Source organism: Lissotriton vulgaris, chromosome 11 (assembly GCF_964263255.1).
Source record: "Lissotriton vulgaris chromosome 11, aLisVul1.2, whole genome shotgun sequence".
NCBI classification, from domain to species: Eukaryota; Metazoa; Chordata; class Amphibia; order Caudata; family Salamandridae; genus Lissotriton; species Lissotriton vulgaris.
In genome coordinates this window covers 729,883,631-729,910,939 of record NC_141699.1, presented here as the reverse complement: position 1 = coordinate 729,910,939, position 27,309 = coordinate 729,883,631, and the positions used below count along the sequence as shown (strand labels likewise).

Genomic DNA, 27,309 nt, shown 5'->3' with positions numbered 1-27,309 from the left:
TCATCTCTTTGAGACTTCCTTTACCTCTTCAAAATTGTAAAAATAGTGTGAAATGGAAATGTCACCTCCCAAAACTACAGGTTTTAAGCCTTGTAGGAACTATCACAAACAGATGTCTTTGACAAACCCTCATCATGTTTGCCTGTGGTGTTTGGGGTCAACTACTATACACAAACAATTGAAGGGAGGGTCATAGGGAAGGAGTTTATAGATTTGCAAAGGATTGTATCCCCAATCTAACAATACAAAAAACACAAACAAATCCTTGGGTCTAAGTTATCTGAACGAAAGGACGCAGAAACCGAAAAGGCACTAAGGATATCCCAACAGACCTAACTGGGGGATAGACCCCTTAAGGACGAAATCCCTCACCCACCTATGCTGGCATGCTTCATTATTTGCGATTCTCCTCCCAAAGGCAAAACCTAGTTCCTCTGAGGGCTACAACCCCCTCTCTGAGAAGGAGGAGCACAGGGATGTTTTAGTCTGCTCTAACTGGATTTTCTAAATCCTCCAAATGAGACCTTTAGTGTGGGTGAGGATGCAGCGCAAAGAAAGAAATAACGTGGGTGAAGTGATACTAAAACTAGGTAGAGAGAAGTAAATATATGTTTTATTTGAAATTTCCCGCTGCCAGGATTAAAAAGCAGCGCACCAGCGCTATGGATTTAAACCCCATGTGTGAAGTGAAATATTTTGGTCGACATGTTTCAGCCGTAAAGCCCCATTCTCAGGCAGGGCTTTCTTCAGGACCTCAAAGATGCTGATGACGCTGGTGATGAGATTGGTCAGCCGTACCATGAAGAGAATTGGTATGACAAGTTGTAAGAGACTAGGAGCTTGACAGCTTCCATGAATCAGGGCTCCTATCACCCTCTAGTCCAGCCACTGAGGAGAATACTTCCTACGACATTTGCATATGGTGGCCAAAGTCCTTGACCTCCAGCTCCAGACCTTGGAGGTCAAGACCATTGTTTTTACAAAGGTCCTTCAGCAGGGCAAACCTCCACTGAGCTTCTCTTACCTTTTAACAAGGCCCTTATGGACACTTTGTTGGGGGCATGTTCCAATCCATGCTCTGTTCCCCCTGGCCAGCTGCCAGATTGCACCACGCCACCACCCTGCCCCGGGTTTGCGCACATTTTTATCTCACCCCTCACCTGAAAGCTTGCTGTTGCAGGTGTCTTCTAGCAAAATTAAGCCCAACACATTCCCATCAAAGCCCTCTGATTGGGAGTCAAAATGGGTAGAAACATTCAGAAAAGAAGTCTTGTAATCCACCAGATTGGCACTACGATCTGTGAATGTCAGCTGTCTGCGAGGGCATTATTCCCACGCATTTTGGGATTCAGTGGCTCAAGTCCTCCCAGATGTTCCTGATGATCTCTGACCTGTCCTCACCCGGGCTATACAGCACAGTGAAGACACTTTAACAATTTGTTGCTTTGACACCACTGATTCCATTGGGCCGACCATTGGCACCAAAGTTGCTATTCGGTGACATTCTTGGCTGCAGTTTGCTTGTATTTCAGTTGTGCTCAGTCTTCCCTCATGGACATTTCATTCAATGGGACTCGCCTGTTCGGGGACAAGGCAGACTCAAGGAGAGCAGGGCCACAGCTCTGGACTTATCTGCCCCACCTGTCCAACTGCATCATCGCTACTCCTCCTTTTGCGGCTTCCGCAGAGGTATTCCATACAGCTAACCAATCCAACCTCTACGAGGTGCGTAGCAATTTTGCAGTTGTGGCTGTGGTGTCCACCACCCCCACTGTCAAGGTCAGTGGAACCTTCCACTGTCTTTCCAGCATCCACACAGCCCTATCTCTCCATTTTGTGGCAGGATGTGTAAGCCCTTTTAACCAAAGTGGCTATTGAGGTACAATACATAGATTGTGGTTGTTCTTGTTACTGTCTGATGTTCAAAAATGACAGTAGTCTTCGTCCTATTTTAAGCCTATGCCCTCTCAACACCTTCCTCTGAAAGAAAAAGTTCAAAATGCTCACTGTAGCCCTGTGTTGTCTGCCCTCAAGCCTGAAGATTAGATGGAGACGTTGTACCTGCAGGACACCTATTTCCATAAACCAGTTCTTTTGGCCCATCGGGGCTACCTGCGGTTTGTGATGAAACAGAAGCATTTTCAGTTTGCCGTGATCCCCTTTGGCCTCACGAGTGCCCCTCGGGTGTTCAAGAAAGTAATGGCTGAAGTGGCAGCTCAGGGATGACAGTCTTCCTCTATCTTAACGACTGACTGTTGATGGTTGGCTCACCCTAGGTAGTCGTCAACCACCTCCAGGCTACAGGGAACCTCTTGTAAGATTTCACCATCAACGCGCCAAAGTCACACCTGACTCTTCAGATGCTCCCCTGCAGCTGATACATGTGTACCAGGTTTGGTTCCATGCCTTTCCTCCGTGAAAGAGAGTCCATAAAAATCAGACTATGGTCCGATCTTTCAGCCACGGCGGTCGTGAATTTCATTGAGGTCTACTTTAAGGATGCTGGGAATGATGGTTTCCTGTATCCTGCTGGTGGAGTACACCAGGTGCCTGGCTCTGTAGTGGGATTCGAAGTCTCAGTGAGCTCAACAGCAAGGGTACCTTTCTGACCACTTTAAGATTTCAGAGAAGATGGCAAAATATCTGTAGTGGTGGTCCCTGAACTGGGATTGGGTCAGTGGCAGACCTGTCTCCCTTCCCCACCCAGAGCTGAAAGTGGTGACTGATGCATGGCTTATGGGTTGTTGTGGCCTTCCATCCATCAAAGGGAGGTTGGTAGAGGTGCTCACCGTCAACACCACCGCCATGTGGTAATGCAACAAGAAGGTCAGGGTGGGGTCATAGACCCTGCGGAAAGAGGCCCTGAGCATCTGGAAATGGATAGACCACCAAGGAATATTCCTGGTAGTGAACCGCCTGGCACAATCATTGAATGCCAGGGTGGGCAAGCTCAGCTGTCAGTGCCTGGTGGATCCTGAGTAGCAGTTACACTCGATGGTGATGCAAAGTCTCTTCCGCAAATGGGAAGAACATTGGCTCCATCTATTTGCCACTGCTGACAATGCGTAATGTCAGGACTACTACGTGTTGGAGTTTCCTAGGCACCTCTCACTCGGAGGCGCATTTCGGCTCAAGTGCAACTCGGATATGCTTTTCTGCCGATCCAATTCTGCCCCGAGTTCTAAAAAAGATCAGGACCGACTGGGTCCAAGTCATCCTGGTGGTTCTGGATTGGGCACAAAGGGTATGGTATACAGAACTCCTTGGTGTAACCTTAAACATCTGTCCCCCAATTAGGCTGCCCCTCTGAGAGAATCTGCTGTCGGAGCAGCAGGGCAAGGTTTACACCCAAGCCTTCATGCTTGGAGATTGAGTGGCGACAACTGAACACCTTTGACCTTCTACTGAGGTGGCTGATGCCATTGTGGCAAGAGTATCTCAAGAAAACTGTATACGCCTGTCATTATGACAAATTTGTGGCTTGGTGCAGTGCTCGCTAATAGCCAACACTCAGACACAGTTTTCTGACATTTTGTTATTTATTTTGTCCCTGGCCCTGCAAGGCTTTTTTTCTGGGCATAGTTAAAAAATACCTTTTGGCTCTTTTGGCATTTTTGCAGTGACGGAATCAGCCATCAATGTTTAAGTCTCCAGTTGTAATGCTTGTTTTGAAAGGTTTGTAACATTTGTTTCCTCCCTCTCCCTTTGTCATGGCACACTTCACACTTGGTATACAAGGAAAAGGCGCCCCCTGATTACTTTTAGGTCCAAGAGGAGGGGGAAAAGCAAACAAACATGAAACAACCTCTTATCTGACCTATGTCATTTCAATATTGGTAATTACTCAAAAAATGACATTTCCCCTTAGACAAAATCTGATCACATATAATTTTTCTTAAGATTTTATTATTTTATCAAAACACTTATGCCTATTTATTTTTTGTTTATAATTACTTTTTTTTGTCCTCATATAGTCATAAAAACATTTGCAAACATGAACCAATTCATATAGTCATTTGTGTTCGATTAGACATTAAAAGATAAATCTCTCAGTTGTGGTTACCCCATACATAACCATCATACCTCAATTCTCACCTCTTATTCTCTTCAATCATACTATCAAACATACCACACACAGAGTGACAACTATTACATGATCCTACTAACTTATACTTTCTAACATGGTTTTAGATGTCAAATTTAGCATTAAAAAATTTGCTCAGTTGTTTTTATTGATTCGTCTCGTCTGAATCTTGGGTAGGATTCCTAGATGTGTAACGGATCGTCTACGCACATTTCAGTGAGAAACAAGTCAAATCACCTTCTTCAGGACCAAATACACATACATTTCTTTGAATCTGTATAGTGGCCTGGGGGTTATATGAGTTGTTTAACGTGGGATTGTCTCTGGTTCGAAAGAATGCTTCATCCTCCAGGTGGGGATCATCAGTTGGGTATACTTTCAGGAATTCGTATTTCCCTGATAACGTTTTTTTTTTCTGGGGAAGGTATTTTCTATGTTGATCTGGGTTCAATTGCACCTTATTATCCGGGCTAGTCACGTACTCTGTTTGTTATACATCCACCATCTCTGTTAAAATGTTACAACTCCATCTATGTAGTGATGATACTGGTGGTTACATGATATTTCATTATGGCCCCGTGATCCAGTGTTTGGAATGTTTTTTTTTCTTTGTAACCTTGGTTTATTCAAGTGGTTTCGATCAGGATTCTTTTCCGCATGCGTTCGTCCGAATGGTGTTGTGTTAATAATAATTAACAAAAAAATGAATAGGCATATAAGTGTTTTGATAAAATAATATCGTAAGAAAAATGATATATGATGAGATTTTGTGTATGGGGAAATGTCCTTTTTTAAGTAATTACCAATGTTGAAATGATATAGGTCAGATAAGAGGTTGTTTCATGTTTGTACACTTCACACTTGGTTCTTACTTTTCTGATGTGCTTTCTCTTTGAGCCACTTCACAACTGCTCCTTGTGGCTTCTCACCATCAAAACAGTGTTCTTTCGTGCCATAATATGTGCACGGGTGAGTGCGCTTTTTCTCAGACATCCTGGTTTTGCGGATGCAGACTTCTTTCTTGCCTTAAGTTGTGATACTATTCCACGTGGGCCAGAACATCACCATGCTGGTATTATATTCCCTGCCTCACCCCTCTAAGGAAGGGGAGAGACTCCATCACTTGAACCCCATGAGATCGCTGATCTTTTACATTGATGGTGCTAGAGAACACCAGGTGGACAATCCGCTTTTTGTGGGGTTCTCTGTAGTGAAAAAAGGCCAGTCTAAGAAGAAGTTAACCATCTCCTGCTGGATCATGCTCTGCATTAAGAATTGATACACACTGGCTAAAAAGCACCCTCTGGAAGGGCTGTGTGCTCTTTGAACCTCAGCCAAAGTTGGTAACACTCTCAATCCTGGACATTTGCCAGGCGTCTACGTAGGTGTCCTTCCATACATACACAAAGCCCTATTTTCTATACAGTCTGGTTCACTTAAGAAGGTTTTTAGCCTGAACGATCCTGCAGGACTTTCTGTTTTGAATCCATCCAAAGACCCACCTGTAAATACTTACTGGCTTGGTATCTATTCAGCAGATGAGGAATCTGCAGCTACATGCCCCTATCAGAAGAACAAGTTAATTACCTCCAGAAACACTGTTACTGCTAGAGACTCTATCTAGCCTCGGATAACTCAGATTCTCTTATGAAATGAAATTAAATGAATGAAATGAAATTTGATTTGTAGAGCGCATGGCTGCCCGAAAGCGTCCCAGCGCTTGCTTAGGGAACCCGTCCTGGTATTCCCCTGCGAGATAACCCATTACTGGGCATCCCCAAGGTGAAAACCAGGCATCCCGCTGCGAGGGGCCGTTGTGGAGATTAAGCAAGCTATTGCCCAGAGTTACAGAGTGGGACTCCATGATTGGAATAGGCACCGAGGCGAGAATTGTCAGGTCCGGGGAAATTTGAGCCCAAGACCCGCCGAGGCGGGGAATTGAACCCTGGTCCGGGCCAGACCTCTGCATCAGGGTCTGCCACTCCAACCACTTGAGCCACACTTCTCCTACCCTCCTGTTCTGTGATTAGACTCCATTATTAAACTGAACACTGGTCATACCAGTTTGCTTTTGGGGCTCTGAGTCTTGAGGTGCCGACCCAATCGTAAGTAACTGATGTCAGCGCACAGGAGTGTTGCCTGTATAAGCTCAGCATGTCATATCCGGAGCGTAACGGCATCTGTGGGGAGCTCCCCTGCGTTACCTATTGACTCCAAGAGGTACTGCTGAAACTATTCTGGGTCTAAGCTTATACCTGGGGAAAAATTCAAAAGGTGAAGAATCTGTCGCTTGAGTCTCGACCAGAAAGATCGCTACCAGAGGTAATTAACTTGTTCTATTCTGACAACAATGGCCAGGTTAATTCAAAGACAGACACAGGTAGGGGGCAACAGAATCGTGAGGATCTTCAAAAAGTATTGGCAAAATAATCACTTTAGGGCTGGAGCTGATCTGTATCAAAAATGCATCACTTGTCAGGAAATTAATCAAGGAAAAAGAGCATTAGTGACGATGAATCACATAGGTAACTTTGACCGACCATTCACTAGGCTTCAAGCAGATTAAATGAAATGAAATGGCAGTTTACAATGGGTTTATATATAATTTTTTATTGTTTGTTTTCCAAATAGGTAGAGGCATATTTGACAGTATGACTGTGGCCAAACTAATATTGAGAGAATGGATTCCAATTTATGGCATATCTGCTTTTATTGAGCCATAGAGAGGCACCCACTTCACGAATGAAATCCCAAAGCTAATTTATACAGCTTTACAGATTGAGTAAACTTCCCACTGCTGTTACAGACCAGAAGCATTAGGGATGGTTGAAAGACTAAAAAATAAAATAAAATCCAAGTTAGCTAAGATGTGTGGCTAAACAGCTTGGAAATGGCAATATGCCCTTCGATTTGTGCTAATGAGCATTAGAACTCCAAACAAAAAGACTGATCTCTCTGCACAATGTTTTTATGGGAAGAGCTATGAGAATCCTGTGTATAAGTTCAGCAGCGCATGTATCAATAACTGAGGACTTTGTATTGAACTACTCTAAATGTCTGTTGTATGTGGTGCAATCTGTCTCTTGTCCGATAAACGTAGCAGCACCATTGACAAAAGAAGTCCAGTGCCACGCACTGCAACCCAGTGATTAGGTAATTAGGAAGAAACACATTAGCAAGAATTCTTTGGAGGCACGGTGGATGGGCCCAATCTGCTGTGAAGTGTGTTGGGATACCACAGGGCTCAAATGTAAAGAGTGAAGACTGCAGTTGAAGAAGTAGTGAGTACAACCACTGATTCATGAAAGAATGGATTAAGGGGTTCTGAGATATCAACAGAAAGAGCACAAGCTCTCGGGTAGTTTGGGATGCATTTAATGCTGGGGTCAGGGGGGAGACTCTTAGCTATAGTCTGCACTGGCAAACGAAAAAAGGTGCAGCAAGAGAGAACAATATATAAGACGTTAATGGAGGTAAAAGAGGAGCTTGCTGCCACCTTGGCACTGGGCATACAGCTGGATAACTTACTACTTAAGCTGGGTTTAACCAAGGCAGAGATGGGGGATATTACTGCAGCCAGGGTAGCTGAAAGATTCCTTGGTAGGAGGGAGCATTGTTATGAGTTCAGCGAGCGGGTGGGCCATGTCCTGGCAGCACGGCTGAGACAAAAGAGTGCGTCAGGGGAGGTCCACGAAATTTCAGATTCTAGCGGGAATTCAATTAGAGGCTCGACGGGGATCCGGGAAGAAGTTCGGCATATACTAACAAAATCTGTAGTGTGAGGAACAACAAGGAGAGGAGGGCTTGGTCCTAGAGTATTTAAATGAAAATCTCATACAGCGCATAATTCCTGACGATGCTGAGTCACTTGAGACGCTACTGACTGCGGAGGAGATCTACGGCGCACTTAGTAGTCTTCCATCAGAAACGGCAGCCGGGTCGGACCAGATCCCACTAGAATTCTATAAAAACCTTCCTGGATATAATAGGATCTGACTTGGTCGACACTGTCTGTCAAGCTCAGCAAGGCAGCTTTGTTCCTGATTCCTGGGATATTGTAATATTTCTAAAAAAGTGTAAAACACCTAGAGAGCAAAGCTCTTATAGACCTATCACGGTAATGACCAGTGATGCTAAAATACTGTCTAAGGCCTTGGCAACCTGCTTAAATCACATCATTGGGAAAGTGGTCCACCCACGTCAGCACATGTTTATATCAGGAAGGGGCACAACAGTTACCCCAGTATTGAAACTTTCATAGATTCCCATGCTTTGTATCATTCCCCGTCGTCGGAATGGGAGTCTCGGTAACAAAAATACCATAGCTGTAGGTACAAAAGACAAAGGAAAAAGGCCTATGCCTCATTCCCTTTTGTAGCATATCAACCTCTTTGTGTAAAAGAGACCAAACTTAGGCATCAGCCAATCAGAAGTGCCTCACCCCTTAGAACCTTCCTGAAGAAACCTCAGAGCCTCAGATTTTCTACCGCACGTTGTGCTTAGGGAGTCTCCTGTGAGCTCTGCTCAACTTCTACTCTTCTAAGGAATTTCTTTTGGATATTTTCTTCAGAATCTTTCAGATTCACTTCAGGATTGTTGACTGCCTTCCAGGATGTCTGAAATGGAGAAGAAAAAAGTCCTTTTCAAGCCATGTTCCACCTGTGGCAAGAAAAGGCTTTTTGTGGAGGATAAGCACAAAGACTGCATCTATTGCCTCTATCCTGACCACCAGGCTGCTGACTGCAAGATCTGTCGCACCTTTTCAACCAAGACCCTCCGGGACCGTGAGGGTAGACTTTTGACATGGCTCCAGAAGCTGAAATCCAGGAAGGAGACTGTCTCTAGTGACAGTGAGGATGCCGCGTCCATGTCTTCCTCAAGAAGGTCAGTGAAGAGGGGTAGGGGTTCCCCTTCTCCTTCTGTGGAAAGACCTTCTAAGGCCTCCAAAAAGACCCCCAGTGAGTCTGAGAGCCTAGGTCCCAGCAAATCTCCTCACCGAGGTGAAAAGGAGAGGGTAGGACCTGTTACGCCTTCAAAAGGTGAGAAGACTGCCTCAGCCTTCAAAAAACCTTCTTCCCAGTCTTCTGAGAGGAGCTCTAAATCCTCGACGACGAAGACGTCGACGGCAGAGGTTCCGTCGATGAACAAATCGACATCCGTGTTGATTTCGTCGACTATGACGTCGACGGGAGTTTTGTCGACGGCAGGTACATCAACGTCGACGGAGAAGGCGCCGACGACGAAGGCGGCGTCAACGACGAAGACTGCGCTGCCGACGAAGACGCCGCCGACGAGGGTGTTCACGACGAAGGCGCCGACCACGAAGGTTACAGTGTTGTCGACGGTGATGACATCGACGACGACGGTCTCGTCGACGAGGGCATCGACGACGACGACTGACGATGACGACGGCTGGTGTGTCCACAGTTTCCTCGTCGACGACTTCGACGACCCCGATCTCGTTGACACATGTACAGCCGTCGACGACGGAACCGTCGACGATATTATCCTCTGAAAAAAGGATTACTATTTCTGTGACAAGAATCACGCCGGAGATGACTTCTCCGTGGGTGTGTCCCCCCTACTGCCAACCATACTTTTTCAAGAAGGGGAGTCAGAGGAGGAGGACCAGGACGCTTACAGCTATGCCAATAGTCCCTCCCAACTTCTAGTCAAGTGCCAGGAGACGGACTCTAAGGTTGAATACGACAACGAGGGGATTGGTCATCATCAAACGGCCCAGTCACAACATCATTCTGGGCAGGATATGGTGACGGTGCCATCTTCTTTTCTCCAAGATCTGCATAACATGCTGCAGCACTACAAATCTAGGGCGACTAGGCCAGTTCAAGTCCCGGCAGCACCTGCTGCACCTACAGTGGTTTCGGCCTCGCCAGTGACGCCAACTTTACCGGCTCAGTTTTCCCCTCAGCCTCATGCATCCTTCCAACAGGATTCCTCCGGGCTGCAAGAGGCCCATGATGATTCCTCGGATGGGGATCAGCAGATGGATCATGACTCTATTCCTAATACTGAATATGATGAATATATCATTGCTGATCCCGCTTCACCAGTACCAGATCCGGCGGATTCCCTGCCAGCGGATATTGGGGGCTTCCATCAGTTGATGGAGAAAGCAGCTGGCAGATTCAAATTGGCCATGCCTAAGGTTACTACGGATTGTTTCCTATACGATTTCAAAGAGCCTTTTAGGAAATCGACAAGATCCATTCCTATCGTGGATCATCTATGGAAGGAGGGCCTAAAAGCCATGAAGAACCCGGCGACGGTGGTCCCTGTGCCACCGCGTCTGGACAAGAAATACAGGGCACCCGACGAGGGTCCGGCGGCCTTAACGGGTTATCCAAGACCAGACTTCGTTATCTCGCAGGCAGCGCAGAGAAATTCCCATAACCCCCCTGCTCCCTTAACAGCTCCTCCGGACAAGGAAGGGCAGAGATTGGACAATGCGGGAAAGAGATTCTCATCGATAGCGAGTTTACTAGTACGAGCTGCTAATGCCCTGGCGATCTTGGGGAGATATGACCGCCAGCTTTGGTGTGATATCGCCCCGTACATTGACCAGCTGCCTCCGGAGTCAACATCTGAAGCAAAAAAGATCTTGCAAGAGGGAGAAGCGACTTCAATGGAAATCATTGACTGTGCAATGGACATTGCAACCACAGCGTTTCGATCCCTGGCTGGGGCGGCAGTCCTCCGTCGCCAAGGATGGCTCAAGGCGACTTGGTTCCGGCCTGAGATCCAGAAAAAGGTCCTTGATATCCCGTTTGATGGGGAGGCATTATTCGGGAAACTCATTGACGATACACTTCAAGAAATAAAAAAGGACACGGAGACTGCCAGGTCCTTGGGGACCCTTCAATACCGCAAGTCTCCTTTTAAGGGATCCAGAGGCAGAGGTAGTACCTATAGGGGATCCTTCCAACAACAGCGCTATTCCTCCACGGGCTCAGGTTCCCAGCAATACCGTCAGCCTTATCAACAGCGTCAGGGCCAGTCTACAAACTACTGCAGGCCTTACAATAAGGGGAAACAGGCTGGACGAGGACGGGACTCGTCAAAGCGCAAATAGCGGCCTCCTGGCTTTTCCTACTGGACCCTCCTTCAAGAGATCATCAGTTGGAGGCAGGGTCACCAAATATCTTCAAAACCGGTCCAGGATAACATCGGACCGTTGGGTGCTCAACATCATTCGGAAAGGGCATACTTTGGAATTCACGCAAGTCCCTCCACCCAAGCCCCCGGCAGCCATTCCGTCGAAACACCAGCGTCTCCTGCGGCTCGAGGTCCAACAGATGCTCCGGAAGGGAGCGGTAGAGCCAGTTCCCTCAAACCAAAGGGGACAAAGATTCTATTCCAGGTTCTTCCTGGTGAGGAAGACGCTAGAAAAATGGCGCCCCATTTTAGACCTCAGGGAGCTAAACACCTATCTCATCTCCCTGTCCTTCCGGATGGTCTCACTCCAGGACATCTTGAAGCTCATCAATCTGGGGGATTTCATGGCCACGCTCAATCTCGAGAATGCGTATTTCCACGTTCCGATTCACCCAGCACACAGAAGGTTTCTGCGATTCACAGTAGCCAAGAGCCTTTTTCAGTACAGGGTTTTACCCTTTGGACTCCGCTCAGCCCCTAGAATTTTTACAAAGGTGCTGGCGCCAGTAGCAGCTTTCCTGCGAAGGAACCATTTCCAAGTCTTCCCCTACCTAGACGACTGGTTGCTGAAAGCTCCGTCCAGGGCGGCAGCGCTGGAGGCTGTTCAAGCTTGTACTAATTTGTTTCAGAATCTAGGCCTCACTCTGAACAACGAGAAGTCCTCTCTGGTCCCGTCCAAAAAGGCTCGCTTCCTGGGGGCCCGCTTGGATTCAAAGCTCTCAAGAACCTTCCCTACTCTGGAAAGGAGGGAAAATTACAGACCTTGGCTCTGGACTTACGGGCAAGAAGGTGTCTTTCTGTTCGCCGCTACAAATCTCTACTGGGGGTGATTTCATCGTTTATTCCCCTGATTCCCCATTGCAGACTGAGAATGCAACCTCTGCAGGAGGAACTGGACAACCAGTGGCAACAGGTCCACGGTTCATTCGAGGACATGGTGACGGTCACTCCAAGGATGAAAGAAGCAACCTTATGGTGGACAGATCAAAACAACTTGTCCCAAGGTCTATCCTTCGAAAGCGACCTGTCCCCACATGTAGTGACAACGGACGCGTCATTGGAGGGTTGGGGAGCAGTGATGCAAGACCTGCATGTCAGCAGTCATTGGTCGCCCCAGGAGAAATGTCTCCACATCAACCTTTTAGAGCTAAGGGCGATAAGACTGGCTCTGCAAGCTTTTCTTCCTCGCCTGGAAGGTTCGCAAGTGCTTATCAGGACGGACAACACCACGGCCATGCACTATGTGAACAAGGAAGGAGGAACTAGATCTCATCCATTGTCGCAAGAAGCTCAACAGATCTGGGAATGGGCGATCCTTCAGAGGATATCGCTGAAGGCAGAACACTTACCAGGGGTCCTAAACGAAAACACCGACAGACTGAGCAGGTCATCCTCAGTCAGCCACGAATGGGAATTGAATCGGAGAGTTTTGGAGGAGGTCTTCAGCCAGTGGGGCAGACCGGAGATCGATCTTTTTGCCACTCCGACCAACAAGAAATGCCGGTCTTATGCAAGCAGGCTTCACCATCGAGGTTCTCTGGGGAGTGCGCTTTCGATAGCATGGTCGAGGACATTTGTCTACGCTTTTCCTCCCATACCTCTGATCCCACGACTTATCAGGAAGTTCAAGGTGGAGCCGTGCAGGATGATCCTGATAGCCCCGGCTTGGCCGAGGCAGTTCTGGTACACGGAGCTCCATCTGTTGTAGTTAGCTCCTCCTCTTCCTTAGAGAGTTCTGCCGGATCTTCTCACAAAGTCCGACGGACAAATTTGGCACCCAGATCCACAGTTGTTACACCTGACTGCATGGCTCCTGAGCAGGGTAGTTTATGAACCTACCCTTATCAAGAGTGTTTAAGGAGGTTCTGTCCCAGGCAAGGGCTCCTTCAACGAACAGGACTTACCGCCTTAAGTGGAAAAGATTTTGTTGCTGGTGTAGGAAAGAAAGCATTGATTCTTTCACTTCCAAGCCTCATCAGATCCTACCTTATCTGCTGTCCTTGGCTAAGTCGGGACTAACCCATTCATCGATTAAGGTCCATTTGGCTGCATTATCAAGGTTCAGTAGGACAGGGTCTGGTCCTTCCTTGTGGTCTTCCAGAATTATCAAGCCATTTCTTAAGGGCTTGTTCAGTATCTATCCACCAGTGAGACCGCCCCCTCCTACATGGCATTTAAATCTAGTCCTTTCTCAACTCATGAAGGGCCCATTTGAACAAATCCATCGTTCTGATATGAAATACCTTTCGTGGAAATTGGCTCTCCTTGCTCTCACGTCGGCTAGGCGTGTTGGAGAATTGCAGGCTTTGACCATCCAAGAACCTTTCCTTCAATTCAAGAGAAACACTGTGATCATGAGAACTAATCCTAGGTTTATGCTTAAGGTTCCCTTGGATTTCCACTTGAATGAGCCGGTCATTCTGAAGGCGTTCTTTCCTCAACCGGCTACGCCAGCAGAAAGAGCATTGCATTCGCTGGATGTGCAACAGTGCTTGAAATTCTATTTAGAAGGTACTAAAGGTTTTCGAAAATCCTCACAGCTATTTGTTGCCTTCAGAGGTCCAAGTAAGGGCCTTCCGCTATACAAACAGGGTGTTTCAAGATGGATCACGAGTGCCATTCTGCATTGTCACAAGGCTGCAGGAAAAGCTCTAACTGGAAAGATCCAAGCACATTCCACAAGATCTGTGGCTTCTTCAACAGCCCTCTTCGCGGGGGTACAGATTAAGGACATTTGCAGAGCTGCTACCTGAAGCGGCGTTCACACCTTTACCAAGCATTACTGCTTGGAATCCTTGCAACAAGATGATGCGGCAGTAGGACAGGCTATCCTGAGGAACCTCTTCCACTGATGGTGAGCTTTCCTTTCTATCCCACCTTCCGTATTACACAATTTGTATCTTATGTCATGTTGCCTATTGCTATAATTTTATGATGCAAAATGTGATTTTCTTGCTAACTGCTTGCTACTCTGATACAAAGCATGGAAATCTATGAAAGTTCCAATACTTAGGTAAGAAAACAAGTTACTTACCTGTAGCTTTAGTTCCCCAGTATTGGTAACTTTCATAGATTCCCATGCGCCCACCCGCTCCCCGAGGAAAGCTCAGCCTACAACAGATATGGTGTCTAAGTACACAACGGCTACAAAAATCTGAGGCTCTGAGGTTCCTTCAGGAAGGTTCTAAGGGGTGAGGCACTTCTGATTGGCTGATGCCTTTTGTACCTACAGCTATGGTATTTTTGTTACCGAGACTCCCATTCCGACGACGGGGAATGATAAAAGCATGGGAATCTATAAAAGTTACCAATGCTGGGGAACTAAAGTTACAGGTAAGTAACTTGTTTTCTTCATACTCGTAGGGTTATAACTTTGTTTGGCACATTTGAAGTCTCAGGGGATTCTATGGCGTTCATACTCTTGGATGCCGAGAAAGCATTTGATACGTTCTCCTGGGACTATCTGTGGATGGTCATGAAGTGGTATGGTATCCGGAACCGCTTCATCAGTGCAATACAGACTTTGTACAAAGCACTCCGTTCTCGGCTGAGACTGATTGGGGAGTATACTGCACCTCTATCAATCACAAGGGGCACCAAGCCGGGCTGACCCTGTTCGCCCCTGCTTTTTGCCCTATACATTGATCCTCTTATTCGGAGGTTGGAGGCTAATAACTTATTCAGGTCTACCAGATATCACAGGCTTGAAACAAAAAGTCTGGCCTACACTGATGACATTGCTGTGGTCACCCCTGGCCCCCATTCTGCTCTAGCCGCAATTGAGGAAGAAGCTCAAGACTTCGGATCGATCTCTAGATACACGCTCAGTCGTCAGAAAACTCAAATTGTTATGAATAGGATGGTAGAACTGGATGACCCCGGGTAACCAGCACCGCAACATATTTATGCATTAGCATCATGCCTGACTTTGATACATTGGTAGAAAGAAATTTTCCCCCAGTAATCCAAAAGTCCAAAAACGACTTCGACAGAATACTTAACCTCCACCTATCTGTGGTTGGATGGTGTAATGTGGTTAAAATGGTGTTTCTAGCCAAAGCTCTCTATCTCTTTAGGGCTAGTCCATTAGAAATCGAGAAACAACGGTTCAAAATGCTGGAACACATCTTGAATAGGTTTATCTGGGCACAGGGGAAACATGGAGAGCTTTAAGGTACATGACAATACCAAGGGAGAGGGGAGGCTGGGCAGTTTCCGACCTTAGAATGTACTACTGGGCAGCCGCCTCCCAATACATGCGGGGGCTAGTAGGTAGGACTGTTGAAGATCCATGGATTAAGACCGGCTCTCCTGATGTACATGAGTTATTGCTAGGGAAGGATGCGTGGAGCTGTTTGCTGAAATATTGTGAACCTAGCTATTACAAAAGGGCAAGATTTAAAATACTGGTGGCTGCGCTTACGATCTGGGCAGCTTTCAAGAAGAAAACCGGTTCCTTTTTTTACTCAGATGTATAGAAACCCTATGTTTCAGAGAATTTTTTTTGATAGTGTAATGTTAGAGTGGGATGGGTGTGGACTTTGGAAGTTAGGCGATCTCATGGGGTCCGAGGGAAAACGATGATTTAGAGACCTCCATGCGAAATTCGGAATTGGCAAAATAAGTTTTTAACTATCTCCAGGTATGTAGTTTTCTAGGAAGTAAAAAAGGTGGACTGTGTGGCTTCAGGGAAGTCAAAACAATCGAGGCTGTAAGGGAGGATGAAAACTGTACTATTAGGAGACTAAATGCAGAACTCACATTACTGAAGTAGGATGATCTAGAGCAGCAGGGGATGAAGTGGATGGACAAGCTTGGTGCAGACCCAGAGGAATTCCTAGAGTTACTAGACTTAAGACAGACCATCGTGTGCTCAGCAGGACTGCAAGCCCAGCATTACTAAATTATATTGTTACTGTATTATACCCTGCGAAGATAGCGCAGTGGGGGGGACAGGAAGGAATTAACTGCCCTCGTAATAGCTCTGATGCCGACAAAGTCCATATGTTTTCAACCTGCCTGCGGCTTGAAACTCTTGTGAAAGCAATTGAAAAATTCCTAGATCAAACTGAATATAAATGAGCGGTAAACGCCTCAATTGGTGCTCCTTGGGATCAACAGTGGTAACACGCAAGATCCTTCCCGATATTTCCTCTTCCTTGCTATAGCAGTGTTGCTTCTGCCTGACTTAATCAATTGGCTCCTTCATTCCAACAATGGCTGGCTAGGCTGCTCGCCATTTTTAATTTAGAAAAGGGGATCTATGAGAGAAAAGGTAGAAGAAGGAGAATGCTTTGCAGGTGTATCTGGGCACCGATTTATAGATGGAAGGAAGGCAGGGTCAAGAATAGACTTTCTCTGACTGCCTTATTACTTTTTTCTCTTTTTTTATTTTAATAAGGAGTGTCGGCCGCCTGCTCCTAAAGGGCAACGGGTTTCTGCTTAGCATATATGTAAATGTTTGTATATTATAACTTTATATGCAGAATCTTGCTTTTTTAAGGTCAATTAACTTATTGTTTGTACGCTTTGATAAGCTCTGATGGTCCCCTTTTATCCTCTGTATGTATAATTGATAACTGATAATTCCTCAGGCATCAATTGTAACTGTAATAATTGTGCTGCAAAATAAAAAATAAACTGGCCCCTTAGTGTAGATGAAATTAGGTAAGTAACTTTGGAAAATCCAAGGAGGCCTACTACGTACTTCTTGCCTAAGCTGCATATAAATTCCAAGAATCCTCCTGATAGACCAGCAGTCTCCAGCATTAGTCTTTATCGGGGAGATCATCACAAATATTGATATGTGTTTGGCACCAGATTGAATTGAGCTCATATCCGTGAGACACAACGGATCTCTTTTGCCACTTATAAAATATTTCTTGGAATGAAAACTGTAACTTGATGTCCATGAACTATTATATTCATGTATAAACAATTATTTGAGGGTAGAAATATGCAAATACTTTGTGAAACAAATAGCAGCAAGTTGGAGCACACACATATATTGCTGGAATTCTGGAACTTATAAAAATCCTATTTAAGAACAACTATTTTCTGTTCAGCAATGCAATTGTCTACCAGATCTGCAGAACCTCAATGGGCATTTATTACACTTCATGTTGCACCAATTTAACTGTGGTGTGGTAGAAAGGGCAAGATTACCAAATGTTAAAATTACCTAGAAAACCTTGTAATTTGGCTTCATTTTAAAGACAACTTATTTTGATCTGGTATGGAAAAAAAGAAAATTAAGAATACTGCATTAAGCCCAGAAAGATTTGAGGTCCTTGACACTTCAGTTTATGTACAAGATGGAAAGGTTTACATGACTATACATAGTAAATACACAGCAATTAATTATATAGTACGTGCATCCAGTCATCCTGACAGATTATTTAAGTGGAGGGTCTTATATGGAGAAATGCTAAGAGTAAAAATAAATTGTTTCATAAAAGAAGAAATTTTTAAATATCTGTTCTGATGGATACTTCTACCTGCAGATTCCTTACCTGGTGAAATAAATCCCAGGTGTTAGACTTCAAAGCTCTATGACACCAGTAGGGGGCACTTTCCTCATAGCGACACAGGAAGGAATGTCCTGAGGTGTCAATGAAGTCTTATAGCACTCGCCCCTGTGCAACGTTATAGAAAGCTGGCTTTTTATGGTGTTGTGCCAATGTCTATTCACCAAAGTCTCCGAGCTATAATGTGTCACTTCACCGGTCCCTTCAATTCTTACCTCCCAGCGCTTGGACGCCCCCGGGCAGGAATCGCGCTCTATAAATCTATTTCCATTCCATTCCATTCCATTCCATTCCAATGAAGGGGAACACCATGCAAAACGTACAGACAATCCTTATTGGTTTACTGGACTTAAATTATTAATCCCAAATGCTATATTTGTGGTAGTGTGGTCGAGCAGCTTAGGCTTATCAGAGGGTGTGTTAAGCGTTTGTTTTACAAGTCAATAAATGAGACATACACCCAAGAAGAAACTAAAGACCAGTTTAGAGAACTAACACAGTTTTTTGCATAATGTTAGACACCAAGATCATCGGAATTAGGTAAGTCCTTTTAGAGTTATAGATTTTAGTAGTATTAGCAAACAAAAAGTCAAGTTACTGTTTTGAGGTATGAGCCTCAAACACTGTAATGTATCCTATGGGGGAAACATTCACTGCATAGAATACTTGCCAACAGTTTACATGGTTCTTCTCCTGGATTTAAGGTGTTTAGGGGCCAAGGTCCAAGAAACCCCCATCAGTGCAGTTTTACCTGTCCTGGTGTGTCCGGGAGCAGGGGTGCTGGTCGCGTTGGTAGCCTTGAGCGATATGCAGTAAAGTGAATGAAGAAGCACCTGCAAAAAGAAAGTCTGCAAGTGGGGACTGGGGAACTAGTCTGGCAGAATCCACAGGGGGGGAGGGGTGAGTCCGCCTCTTGAAGGTTTCTGGAGTGCAAAGAAACTGACGGTTTACGTGGACCCAAGATGGAGGGCTCGGGTGCAGAGGTGTTTTGTCCGGAGGGCCCCTTCCGTCAGAGGCTCTCACTTGGTTTCGGTGACCTGGAGAGGGGGAGAAAACAAGACTGCAGGGCCACTCTCAGTGATGACCGTGGAGACCCTGATGTCCCTCATCGGTGTTGGCTTCGATAATGTCTGGACTGGCCACACAACAAGCCTTAGTGCTTGCAAGGGCTACGAGACTCTGGGTATTGGTGCAAGGACGCTCTGGGAAGGCTCAGCGTCTTGAGACTTAGTGAAGTGATGGTGATGTCCTCCTGGACTCTCAATGACCTCCCCCTGGCAAGTTGTTCCCTCTGTAGACCAGATGGTAAACAAAACCATGAACCGGGCAGATGCAGTCGGTGCCTGTATATGCAGGGAGATGGAATCTCTACCTCAAGGGAGAAGATGCTTGGTTGCCAAACTGGACAGTCCTCCAAGGGTTTGGGCAGGCTTTTCAGTGGCAGTTCCTAGTTTCACCAAAAACAAGATGGTGAAACGCTTCCTTGAGTGTCCACTTCAGGTGGCCCACTTTAGGTGTGTACCTACCCTGATAATGCGACACTTCTCCTGACTAGCTAATTTTCCCACCTGCTGTGATGCCAAATGGGCCCTTGGGCAAGGGTGGCATTTTCCAGGCCTGGCGAAATCTGGGGTTGCATATCAAAGGCGGCAGAGGTTTTGAAGCCTTTGGGTTTGGAATACTAATTCACTAGCCATCCTGCCGAAGGAGGTGTAATCACCTTCCTCTGGAGCAGGCATTGTTCCTGACCTCTGAGAGCATTGACTCTCCCAAGCAGGCAGTTAGAAACTCGTCTGTGGTAGGAGGCTCTAAGAGTTCAGTCAGACAGCACACTAAATGACCGGAAGGTTTCTGGGGGTACCTCTAAGGGGTTGACCTGGTTGCATTTCATAATAAATCCAACACTGGCATCAGTGTAGATTGATTAAGACAAGGTGTTTGATACCAAACACCATTATTTTTAATGAAGACATTATGTAGCTGGGAAACTCGTAGTTCCCAGTACATATGCTTAAGATGACTTCCTGATCACTTGCAGTGTTGTGGCAATGGAACCAGAAATCATGCAAATATGTCCTCAAATATAATATAATGCACCAGGCCTTAGTGCTCTAAGGACTGCTGTAGGAGTGGCTTACATACAGTATATGCAGTTTGTATGGGCATGGCACACAGGGAGTATCCCATGTCATGCTTTTAAAATGGTTAGCACCATTTCACACATCCTGCAACGGCAGGCTGCATCCAAGTTTTGTGTGGGTTCTTTTGGGTGGCACAATACATGATGCTGCCCATAGGGGCCTCTTTAGTACCCATGCCCGTGGTACCAGAGGTACCATTTACTAGGGATCTACAAGAGTGCTAAGGTCTCTGCCAAATTGGGTTAAAATTAGACATGTACCTGTGCTAAGGGAAAGGGCACTGGGGGCCTGGTTAGCAGGGGCCCAGTGCACTTTCAGTTGCAAAGCATCGGTACTAGGGCAAAAAGTGGGGATGACCATGTTAAAAAGGTTAACTTTCCTACAAACGTCAGTTCCCTTTTTTCTACGCTTTCAAGGGAGATCCAGAGCTTGCTGTCCAAGAGCGAGTGAAAATTCTTCACACCATAAAAAATGTAAGTATAGTAATACATCTTGCCTGTAGCGTTGAGGCTTAAAGTCCTGTAGGGACTGCCTGGGTCAAATGTCTATCCCCGACCCCCACTCTATTTGACTTTGGTGTTTTTTTGGGTCAGACTATGACTCCAGATCCTGCGAGTCTTGCCTCAGCATGCAACCCAAGGCAATTTAGGAGCAGTAAGCCAATCTGTTCATGGCTTGGGCCCATGATGAAAAGAGACGCTAATGTTCCTGAGCCCACACAAGGCCAACTTCCTCACACTCCTCCGTAAAAAGAAAGAAACAGAAGAAGCACTAGAAGCTTTCAAAAGCTAAGTCTCCTAAGTACAATCAGACTCCCACAGGACCTTTATCCGCTGAGCTAGAGTTATTAGCGGTGGCGCCATCGGACCCACCACCTGTTTCACCCTTGGACTGCGGTTGAAGTTGGCTCTTGAGTGAGCCTCTCCACCACAACTGATATTGGCATACCCAGGCTTTCCAGCACATTGGCCCACGCCCAGCAGCGTTTCTCAATGCTTCAGCATCTTTGCATCGATAATGGCCCCCTCTGGTGCTATTTTGGGTCCTAAGGGGCCGTATGCATGCCTATGTTTAAGTCTGTTGCTCTGGGGCCTTTTTGAGCCACACTTCGGCTCCAGCCAGCAGTCAGGTAACACTCCTAATGCCAGTGCAGAGATCCTCAAGTATCCAAAGAGTGATGGACGGAATGCGTGAATTAATCTCAGCCACTCATAAATATTTGTGCCTACATCCTAGTCAATCATTATTTTGCACACGTCACCTCAGTTTGGACCCAGCTATATGCAAATCAGTTTCGACCCTGCTCCAATGGAAGAAAAGTCCAGCACAAACTGCCAAGTCAGGCCATGAACATGAACACAAGCAGCCCAGGACCAGTTATCCCTTGTTATGGGCTCATCAGCCAGCTGTAGCTTGGTTCAAGTGACACAGAGTTCACGGGACCCATGTCTGGGCATACACTTCCCACTTAGGGTACATACTAAAGTATACTGTTGGAAATGGCCCTTTTTGCAAGGATATCCTTAAGCTTTTTGTTTCCTCCTCCTTTGTTTTTCCTGACCTGTGGTTGTTGATTATAGGACTCTGGGCCCTTTACCACTGCTGATCAGTGCTAAAGTGCTAATGCTCTCTGTGTAAATTGTCATGGTGATTGGTTATCCATGATTGGTATATTTGTTTTGCTAGTAGTCCCTAGTAAAGTGCACTGAGTGTGCCAAGGCTGGTAATTCGGATGCTACTAGTGGGCCTGCAGCGCTGATTGTGTCACCCACATGAGTAGCCCCAAAGAGATGCCTCAGGCCTGCCACCGCAGTGCCTGTGCACAGTTTGCTAACTGCCATGTTGACCTGACCAGTGTACCAACTTGCCAGGCCTGACCCTTCCCTTTTCTTACACATAGGACACCCCTACAGTAAGCCCAAGGTACCCCCGCCCACCCTCCCAGGGCAGGGGCAGTGTATGTGAAAGGTAGGACATGTACTAGTTTGGATAACATGTCCTGATAGTGAAATACTGCCATTTTCGTATTTCACTATTGAAAGGCTATCTTGCCTATAGGCCAGAATGGGGAATGCTGTGTCACATGTTTACCTGCATATCTTCCCATAGAAGTGAGATTGAAAATTGGTGTCTGGTATCCCTGAACTCAGAATTTAATAACACATCTTTTAGTAAAGATGCTTTTAACAAAGATTTTGGGGTATAAATATGAGAGCTGAGACCCCTGGCAGTTCGAGCTGTACTGTTCCCATTGGGCACAGGGTCAAGACTGATTTTCATATGGCTGGGTTCAAACTGGAATTACATGGGGAACAAAAAAACAATGTATTTGGGCCCAGATCTCTGTACTTGGGTGAATGTTTGACATTGTTCTGCATTCTGTCCATCAATTATTCTTTTTGCATTTGTCAACCCGAGTGGGATGGTTATGCCCAGACGTGGGTCCGTGCTCTCAATTCTTCTGGAATCAAGCTATCATGGCTGTTGAGGGGTGAAACCCCGAAACCGGTCCTAGGATGCTTGTTTCCAGGCCAGGGAGGACCTGGCCTGGCAGTTCCGGCTGGACTGTTCCCATTGAGCACAGGGTCAAGACTGATTTGCATTTGGCTGAGTTCAAACTGGAATGACATGGGGAGAAAAACCCAATGGATTTGGGCCCAGATCTCTGTACTGGGGTGAATGTATGACATTGTTCTTCATTCTGTCCATCACTTGTTCTTTTTGCATTTGTCACCCCAAGTGGGGCGGGTATGCCCAGACGTGGGTCCTGTGCTCTCCACGCCACTGGAATCAAGCTATCCTGGCAGATGAGGGATGAAACCCCGAACCCAGTCCTAGGATGCTGTTTCCAGTCCAGGGAGGAACTGGCCTGGCAGTTCGGGTTGGACTATTCCCTTTGGGCACAGGACCAGGAGGCACGGAAGAGCAATGCTCACCGATGACGGAAAATGCAGAAGCGACAATGGTGACATTGTCGCTGCAACTGTGAGGATCAGGTGACGTTGTGGAAGACCTTGAGCCGTTCACAAGCGATCCCAGGTCGGAAGTTGAGAACCAGGGAATCGGGGTCTGGTGGGCTCACCAACAAGCCTTGGCAACAGACGTGGAAAAAGATGAAGGAGCAGTGTTAGGACCAGCAAGGTCCAAGGGGCTCATCAAGTGCAGGAGAGTCAGATCAGGTCTCGAGCAAGCAGGGAAGCCTACTGAAGCTGAAGAAGACCCTGGAGTACCCACAGGCCGAATGCACCGAAGTCGCAAGAGTATCTCTAGCAGCTCACTCAAGATGAAGGCTCATGGTGCAGAGGATGTGGTGAGGATGCTGATCTTGGCAGGAAGAGATGCTGGAGGCTGAAGCTTCTTGTAGCCTAAAGATCACTGGAGTGCAGAAACCAACAAGCGTTGACAATTGCAAGTCGATACGATGCACAGGGGTTCGGTCCCAGCGGTTCCAACGAGTGATACTGGCCTCAAAATTGCAGAAAAGACAGGTCAGGCCTTGAGGGAGCTGCAGAACCACCACTTGGGTTGCTGAGCCTTTCGAAGTCCATGGCGAGTCAGGAGCAGTGGACCAGTCAGCTTTGTTGCGGTGCCTGCAGATGCAGGAGAGTGACTCCTTCACTCCAAGGGAGATTACTTTCGGTGTCCTTGATGCCCACAGCTCTGTTGAAGATCCTGAAAGAAGCAGAGACACAGACAACGAAGTAGACTTGCAGAACAGCGAGACCAGGAGCTGCAGGAGTCTTCCTTAGTGCAGTCTCAGTTCCAGGTGAAGTTCAAGTGTCCAGGCGGTTGAAGAGTGACATGGTTTCAGGTTTAAGTCTTGTCCCACGACGAATCTGAGGACCCACCCACAGGTAAGTCCTTTTATACCCTAAGAAAACACTTGGGTGGTAAGACACTCGCAAACAGGAATGGGGTTTCCAAGGGACCCCTTCCCCTTTCTAAATAGATGCGAAAATATTTTTTAAGAGCAGTCGGTGGTCTCATGAATCACTGCTTGCTCTTAAAAAATGAAAGAAACATTTAATTTTTTTCTTTTTAAATGCATCCCGTTTTCCTTTAAGGAAAATGGGGTGCATTTTTTTTAAACTGCTTTATTTAAAAAGCAGTCACAGACATGGTCGTCTACTGACCCCAGCAGGGAATCCTCCCTGGGAGTGCATGCTAGTCCAAATGGGCCGCAAATTGCGACCTGCCTCCTGTATATTGATGACCCCATTAGGAATCGCAAACAGTGTCTGAAACGCTGTTGTTCATTCAATTTTGTGAGGTGAAAATTACGAGTCGCACAACATCGCAATTTGCAGCTCGCAAAATGACATGGTCGTACTTTTCGGGCCCATGACCTGTCTGGGAGGGGGTCACACCTCCCTGTGATAAGACACCCATTGTTCTACCTTCCCATGCTCAAGCTCAACAGCAGGAGGGCAGAATTGTTTCTGGGGTCGGCAGCAGCACTAGCTTGCTGGCATGCACTGGAAGGCTGTTGCATCAGTCCTGGGGACTTCCGAGAGGAGCCCCCAGTGCAGGGAATCATACCTCCAACACCGGTAACGGTGTTGGGGAATGATTCCAACATGTTTGATCGCAAACATGCCCAGGTTCAGCACAGCCAATATATGTTAGTCATCGCGTAGTGATGGATGGCCCCTATTTGTATCAAAATGGTTGACCGCACTTGCAAAGCCTGGAGAATTGACTCCTGGGTTTGTAGGGGTGTCCTGCTCATGCAGGGGCACCCTCACACTTATAACCCAGCACTCTGCCCTCAGGGTTGAAAGGCCTGCCTTAGGCGTGACTTATAGATTTTAAGTGTAGTGACCTCAGATATAAGGAAACTTATATCTGTCGTAAGTAATGCTAATACCAGCTTACACAGGCTGCAATGGCAGGCCTGGCGTCACAATATGAGTGGTCTCTCATGGGTGGCATAATACATGCTGCAGCCCATCGGAGACCCCTGTTTACCTATGCCCAGGGTACCTTACTACCATTTACTAGGGACTTATAGGGGTATACCAGTAGCCAATTGGGGAGGTACTAAAAGTACCATGATACATTTGGGGAGGAAGCACAGTGACTGGGGTCCTGATTACCAGGATCCCAGTCAGACTAGTCAAAAAACATACTGACACCAGCAAAAAGTGGGGGTAACCATGAAAGAAGATCCTACTTTCCTACACTCACCTCGAGAATACTGCAGAAGCCAGACTGGATCTGGAAACTTTTAATAGGTCTTCCATGCCTGTGGGGTCCCTGGCTCCATGTCGTTTCCATAAAAGATGCCATGATGACATCACTGAAGCCTTAAAATGCCCACCCAGGCTCCCTTATGTCAGTTCCTTATTTTCCATGCCCTTCACCAGGATCCAAAATGTGCTCTCTTGTTTGAGGTAGTTTCTTCACAAAAAAGAAATTGGTGCAATGCTAGGGATGTAGAACGCCATGGTGGGTGCTTTGTGGCTCCAGTGAAGTCAGTGTGGCATCTTTTACAGGGTTAGCATGGAGCCAGCACCCAATTTCAGGGCAGAAGACCTATTGGAAGGTTTCAGATCCCTTCTTGTGCCTGGTAAATTCAAGAGACGAGGAGTCTTCAGGTAGATAGAGTATCCACTAGAAAGCTAGGTAACAAAGGTAAAGTAAGTAACTTTTTTTTTTGTTGCACTTCCTCTACTTAATGCCACCTGTGTCACTTCAACCTTGTTCATTCCTTAAATGGCTTGCTCCAGCGCCCAATAGCAGGCACAATAGACAGCCTGCCCCAGCTGCTGTCCTTTTCATTTTGTGATGTCCCTTGCCTTTTTTCAGTTTCTATCTCAAGGGCATTCTCTGAACACCTGCATCTCTCCTTCTCTTTCTTACAGTGTGATGGTCGTGCTATCCCTCTGCCAAGTCTACAAGGCATTGCAGTACTCAATATCCCCAGTTATGCTGGGGGCACCAACTTTTGGGGTGGAACAAAGGAAGATGATGTAAGTATTTTTACAGTAGTCTGATTTATTTGGTTCTTGACTATAGCGAGGCATGTGAACTAAACACAATAAGGATGTAGGGTAGATGGGTGTCAGGGAGAACGTTTGAAATGTGCCATAATGACACAGTAGGAGAAATATAAGTTGAGAGGGCATGAATTACTCAAAGGGAACATCCAGTGAAAAAATCACACATCACTATAGAAATTCTCCCTTCTTTCATACACCACGTATGAACTACTTCCAACCATCTCTTACTTAAATCGAAAACATATAGCAGAAAGATACTCAACCTCTGCATCAATACATCTTCGTACATCCCAAGTAGCCGTTTAACAATTTATACATGATATGAGTGTCTATCACTTTATAAACTTATATTTGAATTCTTTTTTAAGACTTTTTATGCAAAATATCAAACCACTACATTATGTAAAGTACTCCTTTGTACATTAAAATGTTCCTAAGACAATCAACTCATCACACTTAATGAAGTTGATCTACTATTTCCTCTTACCTTATCTCAATTTTTTACTTTTCCTATTTATAAACAGTATCCCCTATGCATAAATTAATATCCTATTTATACATTGCAAACAATTCTTTATGAAATCAAGCCTCCATTATAGACTCATCATCCCAGTTTGTACCTTCCCAATCTAAATGGCCCTGTCTTTCAGAATCCATACTTATTTAAGGAATTGTTTGAATAAGTAATGGTATCGTAATGATTGAGCTAGAGGATCCCTACACTGGTGAAATCAATCCCACTCTAACAATGTTCTTATGATCTATGTACATGTTCATGCATCACCGTTTTTATGTAGTCTCTCTTCTATCACTTGTTTTGCATCTCCCAAATACCCTAGTTCATAGCAACTTACACCTGGTATGACGTCTTGCATACATTTAAAGATTTTATCTAAAACCTATCCAAAAGCTTCTATTACTAAGTTCCTTGTGAGTGCAACTCTTTCTTCAACAATTAGAATTTCTAAATAACAATAGAATTCTTCCAATTTTGTGTAACTTGTATTCACACTCTTCGTAACTCTATGCTGTTGTGATTCAGAAATGTACATTACATTCTGTCTGTGCGTCCTGGCCCCAGCACTATGTTCAGAATCTGTATTTAAAGTATCCAAACCCCATTCTGCACTGTTAATATCCTTTCTCATTTTCAAAATTCAGAATGATTTATATGTCTCACACTCACTGTCCTAATATATAGTAGTTATTTGAGTAAGATTTAGCTTGTCTGTTTTGTTCTCCGTAGAAAAAATGAACACTCCACCATAGTCTTATGTTCTGTATCCACAAAAACACAAGGCATTTTATTATACATGTCCATCCAATTTGTGTCAAAAATAATGTTGATTACACCTAAGTATCAGTCTTCTAATATCTAT

The 27,309-nt window shown here is 45.8% G+C and overlaps 1 protein-coding gene across 23 annotated transcripts in view; it reads left to right on the top strand.

Annotated features, from left to right (window-relative positions):
- The window catches only part of DGKD (diacylglycerol kinase delta), a 1,053,390-nt gene that overhangs the window by 732,814 nt on the left and 293,267 nt on the right, over positions 1 to 27,309 (top strand). For all 23 annotated transcript variants that reach the window (XM_086943829.1, XM_086943836.1, XM_086943828.1 and 20 more), the window contains one exon: positions 25,793 to 25,900. In XM_086943829.1, coding sequence (XP_086799955.1) covers positions 25,793 to 25,900 — 108 coding nt within the window. The remainder of the gene's footprint in view (positions 1 to 25,792; positions 25,901 to 27,309) is intronic.